This window comes from Epinephelus moara, chromosome 9 (genome assembly GCF_006386435.1).
Source record: "Epinephelus moara isolate mb chromosome 9, YSFRI_EMoa_1.0, whole genome shotgun sequence".
NCBI classification, from domain to species: domain Eukaryota; kingdom Metazoa; phylum Chordata; class Actinopteri; order Perciformes; family Serranidae; genus Epinephelus; species Epinephelus moara.
Window position 1 is genome coordinate 5,655,794 of NC_065514.1, and position 18,763 is coordinate 5,674,556.

Here is an 18,763-nt window from a genome sequence, read left to right on the forward strand (position 1 = left end):
GGCTGCGTTGGTTGGTTCAGTTCATGCTATTGTGATGACGTAATTGGTGACATGATGTTTTGTCTTTTCCCTGAGGTCATCAGCTGATTAATTATCCGGATCACGAGCACCTGGGCTTTCCTATTTTCTTTTAGGTTATCTCCACAACACCACACCTCACATGCTCCACACATCCACATGTACACTACTGATCACACTGACTAACACACCCCATACCTGCATTATGTTTATTTACGTTGCTTTATTTAAATAAATATACTTTTGTATTCAAGTTCGCGCTGTGTCACATACAGAACCTTTAAAGAATAAGGCCAGTAATATTGTGCATTTTTTTCAGTGTCAACAAAACCTATGAAAAGACCGAAACCAACAGCGAATATATAAATGCCTGATTATCTTCTTCCTCTGTGCCATGGAGCTCCATTGTTGTTAAAAACACATTAATGAGCCACACTGTTGCTCTGGGTGACACATTCCTTCATTACCATGAACACACATACTGTAGTTTATATTCACTCAATCCCACATACACCGTCCTGCTGCCACAAATACTCCCTAGAGCACCAAATGTGGATTAATCCACCGCTGAAAATAGTCCCAGACAAATGCACTATTTCCTGTTTGTTTGATAAAAACTACAATGATGAGCTGTTTCTGTGCTGAAGCCAGAAAGGCACAAGCGCACACACACATTAAATATCAAAGATACGTTACCTGGTCTGTGCTTGGTGTGTCTGAAATATCATTCATGCTTCGGCTCTGGGCGTGATCTGCAAATGGAGCACACACTTATATTTGACATTTGAACACACACACAATGTGCCATCCTAGGTTTAAACAAGAAAGAAAGTTGTGTCTCAGTGGAGTTTATTCAGTAACGGCTGAGTAAAGATGCAAATTTCATCCAATTAAGGGGTTATAAGAGCAACAGAGAGGGCATTCAGCTATGTCCCTAATGTGTGCCAGAGCTTCGCCATGACCAGTAGTTTCTGTGAGGGATTATATTTTAATGACCCATTTCCTTTTTTTACCCTCCTCAAAGCAGATTTGGGAACAAATGAAATCGAACAAAGAGAGAACAAGAACATACCACACAGAGCCTTTCATAATCCCCTTCACCCACATAGATTCACAGAGTAAATTAGCAAAGGTGCACACAATAGGACCAAAATCTCTAAAGTAAACACACTATATTTCCAACACAACGTATTCATGGTGAGTATATACACACAAAGCCAATCTCAGGGGGTGAAATCATGCAGCAGCAAAGAGTTAGCTGGAATCAGTTATATTAGTTTATTAAAAAAACATAAAGCAGTTAAGGAAGTGGGAGAATAGCTGCAAATACTGAATGTGTGCCAGTGGTGGAACAAATACTCAGATCATTTACTTAAGTTAAAGTACCAATATGACAAAAGTCCTGCTTTTAAATAAACAGTAATTATAGCATGCATAGAGTCAGCACATTTCCACATCTAACTGGGTGAATTCAGGGTTTATTTCAAACCAGTGCTGGTGATTGTTGGAACAGCGCGAAGACAAACCAAGACAGCATCTGTGAGTTTTGTCTCCGCTGATTTTGAATGCAGTGTAATGATGCAGTGTAATTACCACTTATTTGAGATTTTACGTTGCAACGTCAAGAAAAAAAGATTTATAAAATCCTAATTCCTTTGTTTGAGCATTTTTAAGACGTTTGAAGGGTTGATTTAAGACATTTTAATCCCAATTAAGGCCTTATTTTTAGATTCATGAATCCAATTGTGCAATTTTTGTTTGACACTCAACTATTTCTTGTGTTTTACAGTTAGGTGCTGACTGAACTTTTTGTTTCGTTAGGGAAGGTTAGCATTTGGGGCAGGTGAAACTTTTGTTTGTTGTTTTGGGGCATGGCTCATCTCCGAAGCCTCAAACAAACGGCTGTTATACTGTGAAGCTGGCCTTTCTTGGGAGCAGGAAGACACAACATATTATGTCAAGGACCTAATAGACTGGGGGATCAAGAAGTGTGTTTTATGATGATAAAATTACTGTTTGCTTGAATGGAGTCTGGTGAGTCTGGCGATTTCAGGGCTGTTTCTGGTTAAACAAAAAGGATCTTACTCTTATGCAGAAAGGTCTATCGCTGTAAGGATCCTTTCCATAATGTGAGACACTTAGAATAACAATCTGAGCCTGTCCGTGGCAAAAACAAACACTTTTAGTGGACGTACATTGACGCTGCAAACACACCCTGAGTGGTTACATTGCAGCCTGTTTCGTGGCCGTCTCTATATATATACTGGACCAATTTTAAAAATCGTTGTTCCCATTAGTCACTTAGACACAAAAACATGGGAAAATTAAGTTACCCTTTAATAAAGTACTTGAGTAAATGTACTTTCCACCACTGGTGTGTAGGTAAAACCAGGAAGGAACCTGTGATGCATTAATGTTTGTGTTGGTGTTCTGTGGTTAGACTCACGCAGGCGGCTAAGGCTGCTTGACTTAGAGCGTAGGTCTTCTGTGGAGCGGTGGATCCCAGAAGCTGAACTAGCACTATGACTCAGAGGACTACGGTCTGACAGAGCAGCAGCAGCAGAAGAAGAAGATGTGAAAACAATGATCGCAGAAGAGGTGATTTTACGAGGAAAGGTGGTGATCAACATGACAGAAAACAAAGGAGGCATTAGTATGGAAATTGACAGTTGAGTTACTTTTTGCTGATTGGTGATTGAAGATAAACACAAACGGCGCACAAACTTACTGGAAGCAGTGTTGGAGGACTTCCCTATGTCTGCCAGAGAGCGGTGGATTGGTTTCTTGGTCTGGTGACGGTGCTTCCTGAGCAGCACAAAGCTGATCTTCTCCTTCAGGTCCGGAGGGATGAGACCGTCAGCTATCTGCCGATCCACAATCTCATCTGGAGTAAAAGGTTACAGCCAGGTTGAAGTAACATTAAAAGTAAAAGTGATTTTTTGAACCACTTCAACTTAAGTCACTGCATTGTACTGCTTTTTGCTAACTCAAAAGGGTCGGTATGCAGACTATTCTAACTCTTGTGGATGTGTCGTTGATGCACACTCTAATCCCACAATGCAATGAACACATGAAAGTGGTGTTTTAGAGCTGTAAAACATTAGGTGAATTGCAGATGGTTGTGAAACAGCTCCAGAAAGATCTTGAAAAACAAAATAAGAATACAATCTTTTTAATACTGTATTTGTTAAACCTGCATTAATCTGTATTTTCATACTTGGAATCTTGGACCGGCTGCCAGTAGTATTATTAATAAAACCATGGAGAATTATCACTAGGGATGTAAATCTCCAGTTTCATCACGATACCATAATATATCGATTTTTGGACAACGATACCATTTTTGCCAATATTACAAAGTCTGCCACAATATGATTTCGATTCGATGCAATTCAGGGGCTTGCGATTGATATGAGACGATATTTACATGCCCATATAATAAAATCTGTTACAAAAAAGCTGCCATCCCTTTCTTTTTACTTTTGGCCATAAAAGACAAAAGCCACACATAAATAATAAGTGCAGTAAAGTTTACTATAAATTGACTCCTCTAACATGCATAAACCAGCACATGGGATGAGTTAACCTTTAGGGCTTTGTGTCAGAGAGACCTTTCTGGAAGAACATTATCCTCATCGTCTGTCTTTCAGCCATCTGCCTGCTGCTGTTTCACAGTGACACAGAATTTCAAAATAAAGGCGTAACCTAAAGATGATGATATGAATCAATGTTTTCACTTTCACTTCACTTGTTTTTTGTTACACCCCTAATTATCACCCAACCTTGCAGTTTCCATTAACAGCAGAAGAAAAAGCTCAGGTAAATCCACTGTACACTTCCTGCTCAGCAGCAAACAGTTGATAGACGCAGTTAGAGACTAGCTAGTGAACACAATGGAACGTTCAGCAGCTAAAGAGACAGCAATCACCCTCAGGAGATGGTGGAGACCAAACACAGAGCTATTGGACTGACATTCATCATCTGGACACAAACACAAAGACTCCTAATGAACCATCATGTTGCTTTGTAACTGTTGGATGTGTAGATAAGAAACAGTTTGCTAACAATCTGGTGACAATCTGTTCATGTTGTGTTCTCGGGTTATTCAGCTGTGCACAAGTGAGCAAAAAAAATCAATTAGTGCTTAATGTGTAATTGGTAGAGGCACAGATGACACAGTGTGATTGATGCTATTGTTGCGTGTGTTGCATAAGCTCTGATTAGTACCAAACAGTGCATTGATTTCTTGAATACTAACTGGAACAACATTTTGTTTAATAGTACATGGAGTTCCCTTCTTGCACCTACATTTTCAAACAGCTATATAGAAAGTTTAAAGCGTTTTTAACCATTTCAACCACATAAAAGTATCTGCAAGTTGGTTTTCATGGAGTATAAAAAGTAATGGAAACTGCTGTCTGGATGGAAACATGTCGATAAAATGTTTAGGAACATTATGAGCAGGTTTTTTTTTAGCAGTATTGATTTGTTTGGTTCTGATGTAGGGAAACAACAGAGGAGAAATTAAGTCGGACTCACCCACGATCTGTGGCAGTGAGTAGCCCTCCAGGTCGAGCAGGATGCTTCCTGTCTGCAGACAGGTCCTGAGCTCAAACAGGCTGTGGAGTGTCAGCGTGGACACGTGAGGCTTGCTCCATCTCTCTCCTCCCTCCTCCACCTTCTCCTCGAACTTCACCCACCTACAGAGACGGGGAGGAAAAGTTTGGCTCTGGAATTCAGTCAATAAGGTGGTGTTATTTGACGGGTTAAAGAGAGACAGGATGATTGATTTGTTTAAGAAGCAGCAGGATGCTGTTATGTAATTTAAACTGTAGCTTTAATCACATGTAGTGTTAAAGTTCTGTCACCCAGCCCCTGTGATGGCTCAACTCTCCACCTCTAAATCCCATCAAAAGTGACCCCAAATCCCAAACTAATGAAAGCTCTGACCCTCTGACGCCTGCATGTTTGTGTGTATGTCCGTGTGTGTACCTTGCAGACTCTTTCCACTCTAATTCACCGCCCTCATGCTGCAGTGTGTCCATCTCAGTGAATATTGTGGGTGTCGGGGTGCTGTCATCCTCCCCCAGTATGTGGCGCAGACGCTCTGCTGCAGGGGAGACTGCAAAATGGAGATAGAGTCAGTTTTCCATTAAATTCACATTTGAGCCATGTCAGAAGCAACATATATATAAAGCATCACGTTCCCTCAGGATGAAATATAACAACTCTGGTGACTTTTCCTCGACCTCCAACTTCAGCTTACATGTTAATTTTTCTAAGGGGTTGTGACCAAATACCTGCAGAACTAATAACATTACTCTCAGCCTTCACTTTGTGTCTGGTGCTAATTAGTAAATGTTAGCATGCTAAAACCCCAAACTTAGATGGTGAACTTGGTAAATGCACACAGACTTTGCAGCTGCAACTTTTTAGGTCAATACAGCACATACTAATCAACTACATTTACCATCAACAGTGATTGGACATTCATTTAAAAAGTGGCAAATTTTCCAATTTTTATTTAGTTTCTTTGCAAAGTATTAATAATAAACCATATATACATAGCCATATCTCATCCATATGTGTCCATATATTTCACAAATTTTGCAGTTATTGAAACTCCAGAAGAACAAATCAACCTATTGTCTAATCCTCCTCACCCCGGCTGGTTTAGGAGACCTTTGATGCCTAAGTCATTTAATACAAAGAGTGACAAGGGAAGGGGGAAATAAAGGTAAAAGACAAACCAGCAAACAAAAAACAACAAAAAAACTTAAAAATAAAATCATACAGGGATAAGTAAGACGAGGAAATGAATAACTGCAAAAAAAGGGACCATCTTACTCAGATAATAACAGTAGTAACAGGATTATCACTAATAAATGTACCACATGTACACAAATACTGTGTATGTATACACGTGCCTACACATAATCAGATACATCAATACATGTATGCACATATCACTCCTCCCATCAAAATATACAAAAAAACAAAGAAAAAGCAAAGCAAATTTTCTCTTTAAAGAAAATTTCACCCACAAAATGACCATTTGTGTATCACTGATTCACACCTTTGTTTTTCTTGCATGTCTCAATGGTGAATGAGGAATTAAAAAACAGGCGCGCTACACTACGAGTAGCGCGCCTCAACAAGCGCATGTTTCGGTGAGTTGCCGACGTGCATTACCAATCCAAGCCTAAGACTGTTTTTTGCAGAAGTGTTTTAAATAGTAACGTTCTAGCAAAAATTCATGTGTTTGGAAAGTACTGCGCATACGAACGGATACATGAGACTTGGATTAACCTGTGCTAAGGAGGTTAGTTTTCAGTTTGGTTTGTTTGTTTGTTTCACTGTCAGAAGAATTACGGAAAAAACGCGGTTCTGATTTTCATGAAACTTGGTGGAACAATGTAGCATTGGCCAGGGATGAACACATTAAATCATTCACTTTCATTGACATTGAAAAGTGGGGAAAAGGTTTTTTTTCACTACTTAATTCCTGATAAAAGTGAGCCCAAGGTGAGTAAGAGTGAGTATTCTGATCACAGGTTTCACTTCCTCCACAGTTATCTCCTCAACTGTAGTTGACAGCCACAGATTTCTGGTGTTAGTCATATCTAACAACCCAGATGTTCTCAGGTTGAGGTCCCTCAAGCAAAATCTTATCAAATGTGGGTCTGTGACCTAATGTGTGTCAATCTAGACGTCCTTAACAAGAGGTTGAAAGAGGTTCTAGTACACTACATCATACTTGCTATGCTACAAAAAAAGTTTGCAAAAGCTTTATTTAACACGAGCACACACACCAAGACCTAAAAAAATTACTAAGTTAATCAACACATCAGTTTTAATACATCCAATAACAGTATATATTTTGTTTTACAAATAATTTAAAGTTAACAAATGTCAGCTCTTAAAAAATACAGAATATCTAAAATGTATTTCTTCAATATGTATTTCTTTAATTGCTGTTTAGACATGTGAGATATGCCAGTGTAATTTGAAGTTTAACCACAGTTTGCTACACACAGCCTCTTGCCTAGTTACTGCCACCTCAATGTGTTGTCATGAATATGTTGTACACAAACACACTTGCCCACAGATTGCAAGGCTATGGTAGAGATACTTGCCCAAAAGTAAAGCCCACATTTGTAGTCGGAGGGAGAAACACACTGGATTCACACTGGATGCAGAAGCACCATGAAGTGTGCCGATTTTCAGCGGAGCGCTGCCTGCCTGCTTTTGGTACCCATGTTAGACTCAGATATCAACAGGTTTTTGGTGGTGATCAACGACAGGTTAGGGCACGGTAATCTGAGTATGCACGGCTGCATGTAAACAGGAATATTAGTGGAATAGTTATTTTTGTTAGCCATTACAACAGCTTTGTATGAATACTGTCTTTTTGTTTAATATGGGCAAAAACCTGGACTATTAAATTGGAAAAGCGAGAGTTGGGAATTACATGTGAAAAAAGCCCTTTCTTGTATTTAATCCCACAACATTACAAATTAGACAGAACATGTGAGCCAACAGGAGACCTCTGGAGAATTGTTCTAACCAGCCAGACATTAGAAACATCCATGTCTAATCTAAACAATCCCCATTACTCTTCTTCGACGAGCTCCTCTAATGACTATCTGATCAGCCAGCACCTTTTTCTAATTCTACTCTGAGCAGATCAATCCCCATTAACATCCGAGCCTGGAGGCGCTGTTCACTTGCATCCCACCACTGTGTGTGCGTGTGTGTGTGTCACTGGACTCTCAGTTTCCTGTTCCTTACTTTGTTCTTCATTTTGATTCAGAAGTTAAAAAAAAATCCAAAGCAGATGAACACACGAAGTCATTGATCTGAATCCAGTTTTAACTGTTTAGTGTCACAAGCTTTGTGTGACGGTGACTAAACACCCTCAATCGATACTTCCACATACAGGGGACAATTATGTAATCTTTGTTAACTACAGCGTGGTGCGTAATTATAAAACAATACAATGTTCCACAATGTGCCCAACACTTTCCATTACTATGTGAGCTCCGTCACATTAGGTCAGGTCACATTAAGAGCTCTGTTTATGTCCGTAGTTTGTGTACTTTATATGTGTCGAGTATACTTTGTCCTACTACAGTGGGAGATCATGACGGTAAATGGTAAATGGACTGCACTTATACAGCACCTTTCTTGTCATCTGACCACTCAAAGCACTTTTTACACTACGAGTCACATTCACACATTCACACACTGGTGGTTGAGGCTACCTGCTACCTTTTAACACACTGACACACCAATGGAACAGCCATCGGGAGCAATGGATACTTCGACATGCAGACTTGACGAGCCGGGGATCGAACCGCTGATCTTCTGATTAGTGGACAACCTGCTCTACCTCCTGAGGTACAGCCACCCCATGATGTACTATGTTTATCTTAGAATTGCCATAATGCAACTTCTGAGAGGGAATTACTTAAACCCAGCACACCTCAGACACTCGCCCGGGACTCTCCCGACAGCCACAGACGGACAAAGTCAGAAACACAGCCTGTGATTGGTCGACAAATCTGAAAAACTGTCTCTTATCGTCTTAATGGTTCGACAAAGGTATCATGGACGGCTAGTGGGGACAGCTAACTACGACAATAACTGTTTTCAACATGGAAAAATGGATCAATAATCACAAAAGACATTCAGTGCTGGATAGATGTTTACGGATGTATTAAGTCTCCAAAAAGACATCGCAGTTCAAAGCTGGATTACGAAGCTTTTGAAAGACATACGATCGCATCGGAGCCTTTGTTGAAACAGCACGACAGTTAGCATGGGCTAAAAAACAAAGTCTCTCTAGCATGTAGTCTTACACTATGTCATGTATGACATTGTCAACCACAGATTTAACTTCAATAGTGTCCAGTATGTCACGTTCTTCTCATCTGTCCCCTTTAAAACGCTCAGTGGTGAGACAGCTGGAAAAGCTCCACTTCAGCGATACGGTACGCAGCCTATTTTCAGATAAAGTTACATACATCAAATTTATTTTTCACTTTATCAATCTGCATTACAGTTGCCCGAACATAGTTACTTGCCATAGGTGAGCATTAACGTTGAGCCCTGGCGCCTCTTGTATTTCAAGTCATTTTGTGTTAGTTATCGGGTAATGGGGAGGGCTGTCGAAAGCAATTTAAAATCGAAACTGAATACTTTGCTCTTATCAACTCCATTTCCAGCTCTGACTGTGTTTATGGCTGCTGAATAAATATAATCAGGGTCTATATAATCAATGCATTGGTGATCAGTGTGACGCGTGTTTACAGTTGACCTGGTGACAACTGTTTGAGGTGCAGACTGATGGGTTTGGATGGTACACACAACACACCGTTAACGCTTGTTTGCTGACATGTAACTTTACGTGGTGATGTTATGTAAATGGAGAGATTTCAGTTTGTCCCACTGTCCCCAAGCGACTAAAAAAATCAATTAAAGCTGCTTTAAAAAACTGACTTTTTAATCATGTGTGCTTTTAAAACTGTGGCTCAATAGATTTTTTTATCACATCAGGGACTACAGAGTGACACTGAAGTTCTTTTAAAACTGTCTCATGGGTGCCACAGCCATAAATAAATGCATGGACTAGATTAATTATGTATTAGCACAGACGATCCTCAGCATTTAATGTTTATTTATTTATTTTTATTAGATTTTTAGATAAGAGAAAGTGAAGGTTACATTCTCTACTCATTAATAAACTGCTTAAATTTTCCTATTTTGCTTAGATAAAAAATAAAGCAAATACAATGATACTGCAATTAAAACAACTCTGCATGTAGTCAGTGAACATTTCACCAACTTCTCTAAAATGCAGCACTTATCTACTCTCCAGGCTTCTCTCCTCTTCCCTTATGCCATCTTTACCTATCTGGGAGCCAGGTAGGGTCCAGCGGGAGGCCATGACCGAGGGTAAAGACAAACCGGAGTCCTGCATGTTCACTGGATCCATTGACGGAGACAGTAAAACCCAAACGTAACTGGAGAGAGATCCTCAGGTTTGCTTTGGATGGAGAAAAAGAGAGGCGTCCTCTTGTTGAGGCTGAGAGTCCTTAGCTCTCCACCATGAGTAGAGAGAAGTGACACACTCTCATTCCTTCTCACATATGTCCTTTCTGCTCCTTTCCCCACTTTGCTGCTTCCACGCCGACTCCTCCTGAGTTTTATTCCACAGCCAGTTGTTATTCTAATAAGCCATGTGTGATTTGGTGTCTGGCCGGTCTACGTGGTCCGACCTGCACCTCAACCAGTCGGAAAAAGGTCTTTTCTAAGCTGTGGCAGAAATCCACTGAAATCTCCAAAGCAGCAAAGAGCCAGAGGCTTTAAGAGGGTTGACACGCACCACAGGGCCCTCTAGCACTCTCCTCCCAGAAGTCCATGCACTCTCATACTCAAACACACACATGCAAGAAAAAGCAAAGGACATCATCACCAACATAACTTCTACTTTCTTGCTCTGATGACCCCAACATTCCTGCATCAGAGCCTCGAACTATCCACCTCAGGTCTTGTGCTTGGTGTGCACACTTGGTATGAATCCTGACTGGAAATACAAAGCATACCAACCACGCACAAAACACTCACAGTCACCCCAAATAACACCCATACGTGCACACACAGCTTGGAGTTTCTCAGCTCTAATCAGCTTACAGGCTTCAGACTTCATGGCCCCTCAGGAGCAGAGACCACGCTGCAAAATATCCATCACATACATGCATGCACTTACAACTTCTACCTCATCACACAGTGTTAACGCAGGCAGCCCTTTGGCCTCTCTACCTGACAGCAGAGACCAGGCCTGGTCAGATGCCTCTCACTGCTGTGTGTGCTGTTCATTGGGCCGTGCTATAAGATAACCAAATAGGTTTCATGCGTTTCATTTTTTCATTTGAAGTGAAAATATATTTGGTCCTTGAAGCAGCGACGGGCAAGGTTTATTTAAGGTTTTGCAGCCATGCAGCTCTCTGTGGCTGTACTTCAACACAGTAATTGCTAAAGCATTAGACAGATTAAGATTTTGACCTGATGATGGTGCTACACTTAAGTTTCGGCAGTGACTAGAGTTGGCAAATTCACCCACAGGGATACATTACTGTCTGTGCCATATTTCATGGTGACCTATCTAATAGTTGCTGTGATATTCTACTAAAAAACACACATGTGAACTTCATGGTGGTGCAAGAGGAAAAGTCAGAGGATCACCAAAGTCATGAGGATTCAACTTCTGGGAATCATGAAAATCTGCACAAGATTTCATGACAATCCATCTATTTGTTGTTGAGATATTTCAGTCTGGACAAAAGTGGTTGACTGACTGAAATCGCCATGTCCAGGGACAGTCTGTGCTATTAACCTCATGCTGCAATCACATGGAATCAAGGAGACAGTAGACCGCAAACTGGGTATCATATTAGTGGAGGAGAGCAGGACGGTAAACTTATGAGAGGCCAGCAGAGAATACTGGTAACGGTGACAGTGGTAGGTATTGCCATTCAAAGTTAAAGTATTTTAACTTTCAGCTGTCCTCCGCGAGGACATTTACAACCTAATGTTATGCAGCTACCTCACACAAGGAGAAAACATGGGCGACTTGTGGTGTCATAGTGACAGAGCAGCCGCGAGGACAAAAACAGAAAGCAACTGGCAGCAAAGAAGCAAGCGGCTCTCCACTGGTGTAGATTTTCTCGTTGGAGAGCGCTGAAAGAAGAGAAGGGAACTAAGCACAGACACAGATTTCATGCTACTGTTCTTGGACAGGTTGATATTTGTAAAATACTGGTGCAGTGCTTTTTAAAACCTGCCCATTTAGAAGAAGTCAATTGCTTTTCTTCCCTCTGCCCTTATTTACACAGGAAGTGAGCGCTTCTGGGAGCAGGGGAGCTGCAAGGAGCTCATCTGCAGGCATACGTCACAAGTACGAGTCAGTGTATGTGTATTTGCTCTCACTGCCAAAGGGGGCAGAGTTTTATTAATGGGCTGTTATTTATTAAGGTTGATCTAGTATAGTGAGTAACTTTATCAAAGCATGTAGACAATGAGATTATGGGACACACATCTTATACAGACATGTACTGTCTAACCTGAGGGGTTGGAGTGCTCGTGACGCCCTACACTGCCCTCGTCATCGTCATAGTGCTCCTCTCTGTCGTTGTAATATCCCCGATGGGAGTGTTCACGGTGTGAGTGGTGATCATAGTGCCAGTGTCGGGATTCACGTTCAGCGTCACTGGCATAGGAGTGATGTCTGCGCCTTTTCCGTCTGTGGGAAACTGGAACACCGATGTAGACCGGCTGGGCCTCTGAAAGAGAGAGAGAACATGTAAGTGCCGGATCAATACGGTAACAGCTTGTGGAGTGTGGTGAAAGCAGAGTCCTCATTAGCAAACAAGTGTTAACAGAACTGTAAACACACAGACACACAGATAAATAGGAATGTCTACTGCTGTATTATGTTTGACAATAGTGTCCATCTCATATTTATGCCAATAAAAGCATTTTGAACTGCCTCATTTGAAATAAATTAAACAAAAAAACTGCCCAGATGAGATGTCTGCACACTTAGCTTAGCTTCAGATAGCTTAGTACAAAAAGTAGAAATTGGGAACTTTCTATAATCAAGCTATTCTTTGAAGGGGAGGATGGATAGAGTGACACAATTCACACTTATCCTCATGTTTTTCTAAATTACAATCACTCCTAAACGACTCATTGTTTCGGTTTTACAGCTGCAACTGCACTGTATTGGTCCAGCTGTTTCCAGCAGCAGCTGCAGGCAGCTGTTTATAGTTAAAACACAAAAACTAGAGTCACCAATTTGCAGTTGTGAACCTATGCGAACCTGTCAAGTTGCAGTTACAGTCCAAATCCATGTCTGTGAAAACATGGACGCTTCACACACATCTTCATCCCCACAGTTTGAAGATTAGTGTCACCAATTCAGTATCTGACCAAATGTCTCCCCGTCTGTTCCTGAGATGTGACGTTGAGTAATGGCCAGAAAAATGTTTTTGCATAACGTTATGATGTCACAGCTAAGTTGACCTTTGACCTTTTAGGTATATATAATGACACTGCTTCATCGTTTTATCCTGTCAGACATTTCTGTCATTACTTGCAAATAAATACTTGAGTCATGGCTAAAAAAGTGGACATATGTACCATATTTGAGGAAATTCCCTCAAGGCATTCTTGAGATATCACATTCACAAGAATGGGCCGGACAGACAGCATAATGCCTCTGGCCACAACTATCACCAGCATGGAGGCAAAAAAAAGTTCTGGTAAACCCATTGTATGTTACCTGTTCAGCAACAAAGAGTATACAGACACAGTTAGAGACTATCTGGTTAAAGGAAATGGCCACTTCAGAATGAAAATACAGACAGTACTTACTCACCCTCATGCAGACAAGAAGTCCAGTGTAGTTTTTTAATCCACAAAACTCATTCGGGGTATCAAAGGATAACAGCTAGCCGGATTTTTTCCATACACTTGAAATGCACGGAACCCACATTTTGAAAATGTAATATAACTCCGCTAATGCATTTCAAAAACGTCAGAACAGCTTGTCCGTCATAATCCAAGCAAAATTGACTTGAAAAGACGTAATTTACTCCACTTTTATAGCATAATTTCTCACCGTGGTCAGTTAGCCTGCTCTGCAGAGTGCTGTGTTTACATGGCAACTCGCGCGAGACTTGAGAACTAGCACACCACTAGCCATCTGCTAGTCTTGGGCGAGTTGCCATGTAAGCACAGCACACCCATAGCAGTTATCTTCCAATACCCCGAACGATTTTGTGGATTAAAAAACTACACTAGACTTCTTGTCGGCATGAGGGTGAGTAAGTACTGTCTGTATTTGCATTCTAAAGTGGCCATTTCCTTTAAGTCAACATGACGTCACAAGATCGCCACCGTCTTTGTTTAGGGAAAAGGCAGCGTGTATTCTCTGGTCTATACACTGCAAAATCTTGAGCGAGCTTCGTTTTTCCATTCTTTGTGGTAAATTTCACAACCTAAAGTTACAGTTTTGATGAAGAATATTGAGGCCAAATGCACTGCTGCACTGCTCCAAACTGTACTGGAAGTGATCGTTCCCCCACGCCATAGTTGTGTAGCAGCAACAGACCAGAAGTTGACTTTGAGAATAGTGAAACATCGAGCAGATTAAGAGACAGATATGTTTGAGGAGTTTGTACGAACCAAACTAGGGCTACAATAGAGTGAATATTGGACTTACATTCATCAGGGTTAATACAAAATGACAAATGACTAGTGTGCTCAATGTGTGAATGTGTGAATCAGCAACTGTTTGCTGCCATGTTAACTACTAACTCTATAATAATACAAACCCAAACAACAGCTAATCACATTCCTGTAAAACAAACCAGTCTCTACACAGTTAACACTTTACTTTCTTGCAGGGTAATGGTTTTCTCACCATCATCATCATCGTAGCGCCTGTGACCTCTACTCCTCCCTCGCTGCCAGTCATGATGATCCATCCTGAAACATGCAGAGACAAGGAGTTAAGACTTTTTGAATGACACTGGAATGAAATGTAAGACCTATTTAACACCTACTACCCTGATCTGCCTGGTGTTAATGCATGAGGCATTTCAGATTTTTCTTTTTTAAATAGATGTTACCAATTATTTTGAGATTTTACAATGCAATGTCAGAGAAAAGGGATTCACAGAATTCCCATTTTTTTAAGGATCCATGAGAACCCTATCCATCATTAAAAACCTGAGATAAACAATGAAACAACAGACTTTAATGTATATTTTTTTCTCTGTTTGTAAAGGTCAGGGAATCCTCCTGGCCTTACAGTGACTCTAACTGTACCTGGTGAGCTGCTGGGCCACATGGCGACACATGTGCCATGGCAAACCTAAACGAATCAATGGATGACAAGAGGAAAACTCAATGGAAACCCCAGCAGCCCTTCAGCACCAGACTGCAGACCAAACCAAGCTGGAAACCAAAGGAAGCAGCTAGGAATTCCCAGCATTCCCACCAAACTGCTGCTGGACTTTGAGCTTACAATCCTCTGGTAAAAACAGTCTCATATTCTAACTTAAGAAATAATAAATCATGTATCATAACTCATAAAGCAAAAAAGGGACTATGCACACTTTAATATCAGGCAGACATATTCTTGTAATTGTTATTTGTACACAGTGAACTGATCACTGAGTGTTGCAGTGCATTCCTGACGTAGCTCTCCCTTCCTAAACCTTGATTTGGGGGAGTTTTCTAGGCTGATCAATAGATGTCATTTCTGATTGCTTCCTAGTCCCTGAAGCCTGATCACTGACTGTGAAGGACAGTCACATGAGTGCAGTCATGCACACAAACTCGTGGGCACGACCACACGCACACACATGGAGTAATGAGAAGCATTCTTGCATGATACGATTATACTGAACATTTTAAAACTAGTTAGTGATGTCAGAAAAAAGGGTCTGTATGGTCAACTCTGTTCACTCGAAATTATGTTTACAGATGGCGATTTGTTTTGTGACACTTAGCTTTAGAGTAAATATTTAATGTCTGCCTTCGAGATAAGGTTGGTCAAGCATCAGCTGACAGCTCAGCTCCTCTCTTCATACAAATATCCAAGATATACAGCCATATATCAAATATTAGGGCTGGGTATTATGTAAAAAATTATGACACTAGTAAACCAGTGATACAGATCCCAACAGAGTGCTTCATCTGATACCCATAATGTGAATGGAGTGGCATCAGAGGCATCTCAGCACACTGAACCGCCAACTCTGACTTCATGACATCACAGACTATATGGGCTTTAGCTGCTGCTGCTGGAGTGGTAGATCCTCCCCAGGAATATTTGTGAGAGTCCACCAGGGTTCCAGGAAATACGCCGGGTGTTTAGGTCAACTATTGTGTAATTACAACTGCCGGGTCCGTCACGTCATGCTCTGTGGCCCAAAAGACTTTTTCACATAAACCTTAATTGTAAAAGAACTGTGATGGTCTGATAACATTTGGAAAGTTTAACGTTTAACGGCTCTGTGTCGGAGGTGAACCCCTGCTGCTGCCTTAGCTCAGGCTAACCATGCAAAAGCTGAACTGAGCGTTCGCCAGGACAGGGCAGTTCCAGACACAGCAGCAACAAGAAGTTTTCTGATCTGGCAGGGTGTCAGGACGGTCCTGGGTCAGATCCCCAGCGCACCAAGTATTAAATGCAGGGATTGTTCAACTGGAGAGTTTCTATACCACTTGGTACCAGGTTATAAAAAGTATTAAGTACCAATACCCAGCCCTACTACTAGGTACGTTTACATGCACACTAATATTCTACAATAATTCATATTATGACAATATTCTGAATTTGATACGGGTCATGTAATAGTATTATATGGGAATGTATACAGCACATTGAGAATATGATTCTCAGCTGGGGTTTTTACCACAGTTTGTTTACAGTCAGCTCTGTACATTGTCATGAATACGTTGAACATAAACCCACTCGCCAACAGTCTGCAAGGCCTGGTAGAGATGCATGCTCAAAAGAGGAGCCAACATTTCTGGTCGGAGGGAGAAAAGAAAGACTTGGATATCCACAGTTTTTTTTGGATATCCTCGAATATGTTAACGCAGACCTTTTCAAGAAGGTGGTTGAAGGAATAAAAGAGGAGGCTGCATTCGCACGGTTCAGCAAGTCCACCACCAATGGAAAACTTTGACACAATTCTAGTTTGACGTGAAGAGCCAAAATGAGAAGCGGCTCCAAGCGTTCCACTTTTCTATATTTTGACGTAATAACCGACATGTTAGGGCACTTTAATCAGAGCATGCTGATCTGCAAAGAATATTGTTGTTTTTGGAATAAGGACAAAGGCTGAAATACTTGGTGCATGGAAACGCAGTCAACGATGTAAGGCCCTGGTTGATACAAACTTATTCTTAAAAATTATACTGTATATTCATTGCATTATAATTTGGAAAGCGCTTTTATCCAATTACACTCAATCCATTAGTCTAGCATTAAAATACTGCAGCTGGTTCACATTTGGTTGATTGTTTCTCCCACTGTCCTCTGGTCCAAGAAGCCACCCAAACCTCTGCATGGGCACGAGCCGTCCCATGTCGTCCTCTCCATGAACACACGGTTTCATGGAGTGAAGTGTCTTAAATTACTGGGCAAACTCCAACGAGTGTGCACTGACCCTGCATCGTTCTCTCGGACTGAGCACAACCATGCCCTGTGGTGACGTGCCCAGGCAACAGGCAGTCACTAGCAATCACTCTCAGTCCGGCCCTTGGCTTGGGAATTCGCCTTGGAAAAAGGCCAGCAACCTCTTGTCGATAAAATATTAACAGATGCACACACTGTTCGCAGCTGGTGATGACCAGCTACTTAGAGCCAACTATCACACAATTATTAGATCATGTATTATCTATTCATATGTCTTTTCAATCAGAAAATAAACACTTGATGCAACATTTAAACTCATCAAACAGCCAAATCTTAGTCTTTCCTAATCAAATGACTTTGACTCTATTTAAAAAATATCAATAATAAAAACAAGATACACAAACAAATATCAAAGACATCTCGCAAGCCATTTAGAGAAACTACACAACATCATAAACTTAAATAAACTTAATCTGTCACCCATACAATCTATCTATCAAAGAGTTTTATTGAATCAGAAGATACTGAGAGTGCCCTTAAGTGAAATTATCTCAGACCAAAAACAGATTTTCTATCTTTCTAAGACAAAATAAATATAACTAAACTCAATGACCTGCACAGATGAAAGCTATAATGAAGTCAAAGAGGACAAACATGCTCTCCAATCCATCTTTCTATTACATGATTATGCCTAAGCTAAACTGTCCTCCAGTCTCTAGTCATTCTTATGTCATATTCAGTCAGATTCAGTAGTTCAAATGAGCAAAATGCTAATACATTCGCATACATCAGTCAACCTGATTACACTTGACAGGCAATTTCATCAGGCAGCTCCCAATCAATAACAAAACAATTATAAAACAGAGGCCACGTCAAATTTGCATCCTAATAGACAGTGTAATAAATGCCTTACCTGATGTGAAAGACGAAGCAGTGACAAACCCAATCTAAGAAGTTATTTTAGTATTTTTGTAATGTCAAAGTAAAGTACCCAAACAAAGCATAAAACTACAGATTTCAACAATGTTCTGTTTGTAGTCTATAAAGCAAAATGCTGCAACTAAACACCAACAAACTGCTCTCAGTGACTGTATGGACAATCTGAGTATTGGGCACCGGATGACGCTGGAGTGACACTTTGTGAGTGTGTTGGGGGGGTTGTGTGTGTGTGTGTGTGTGTGTGTGTGTGTGTGTGTGGTAACAGTGTGATCAGTTCATGCTCAGTGGCGTCCATTCACATTTTGCTCAGATTTCTATCTTGAAACACAAAACACTGAGTCTAGTGGTGTAAACTCATTTGTAAAACATTTGCTCCAGAACTGTAATAAAGTATAATTTTGCGATACTTAAAGGGGCAAAAAGCGAAATCATTTCACCGCTAGGTTTGCTGTTGTGCACTGCCTGTAGAGCAAAACAAAGTGTGTCATGAGCCACACCTCCCTCTACCTCTGCTCTCCACCCCCCACCCCACTTGCCTCGTCTGTGCAGCCAAGCACCGCAGCATCTCCACGGACTATTACATCCAGACGG

The 18,763-nt window shown here is 40.9% G+C and overlaps 1 protein-coding gene across 2 annotated transcripts in view; it reads right to left on the reverse strand.

Annotated features, from left to right (window-relative positions):
• Positions 1-18,234, reverse strand: part of slc4a5b (solute carrier family 4 member 5b) — a 51,883-nt gene extending 33,649 nt beyond the window's left edge. For both annotated transcript variants that reach the window (XM_050053765.1, XM_050053764.1), the window contains exons 1-8: positions 18,147-18,234; positions 14,507-14,571; positions 12,144-12,362; positions 5,011-5,140; positions 4,558-4,718; positions 2,747-2,902; positions 2,465-2,560; positions 715-770 (exon numbers count right to left, since the gene is read on the reverse strand). In XM_050053765.1, coding sequence (XP_049909722.1) covers positions 715-770; positions 2,465-2,560; positions 2,747-2,902; positions 4,558-4,718; positions 5,011-5,140; positions 12,144-12,362; positions 14,507-14,570 — 882 coding nt within the window. In that variant the 5' untranslated portion in view covers position 14,571; positions 18,147-18,234. The remainder of the gene's footprint in view (positions 1-714; positions 771-2,464; positions 2,561-2,746; positions 2,903-4,557; positions 4,719-5,010; positions 5,141-12,143; positions 12,363-14,506; positions 14,572-18,146) is intronic.
• Between the last annotated feature and the right edge of the window lie 529 nt (positions 18,235-18,763).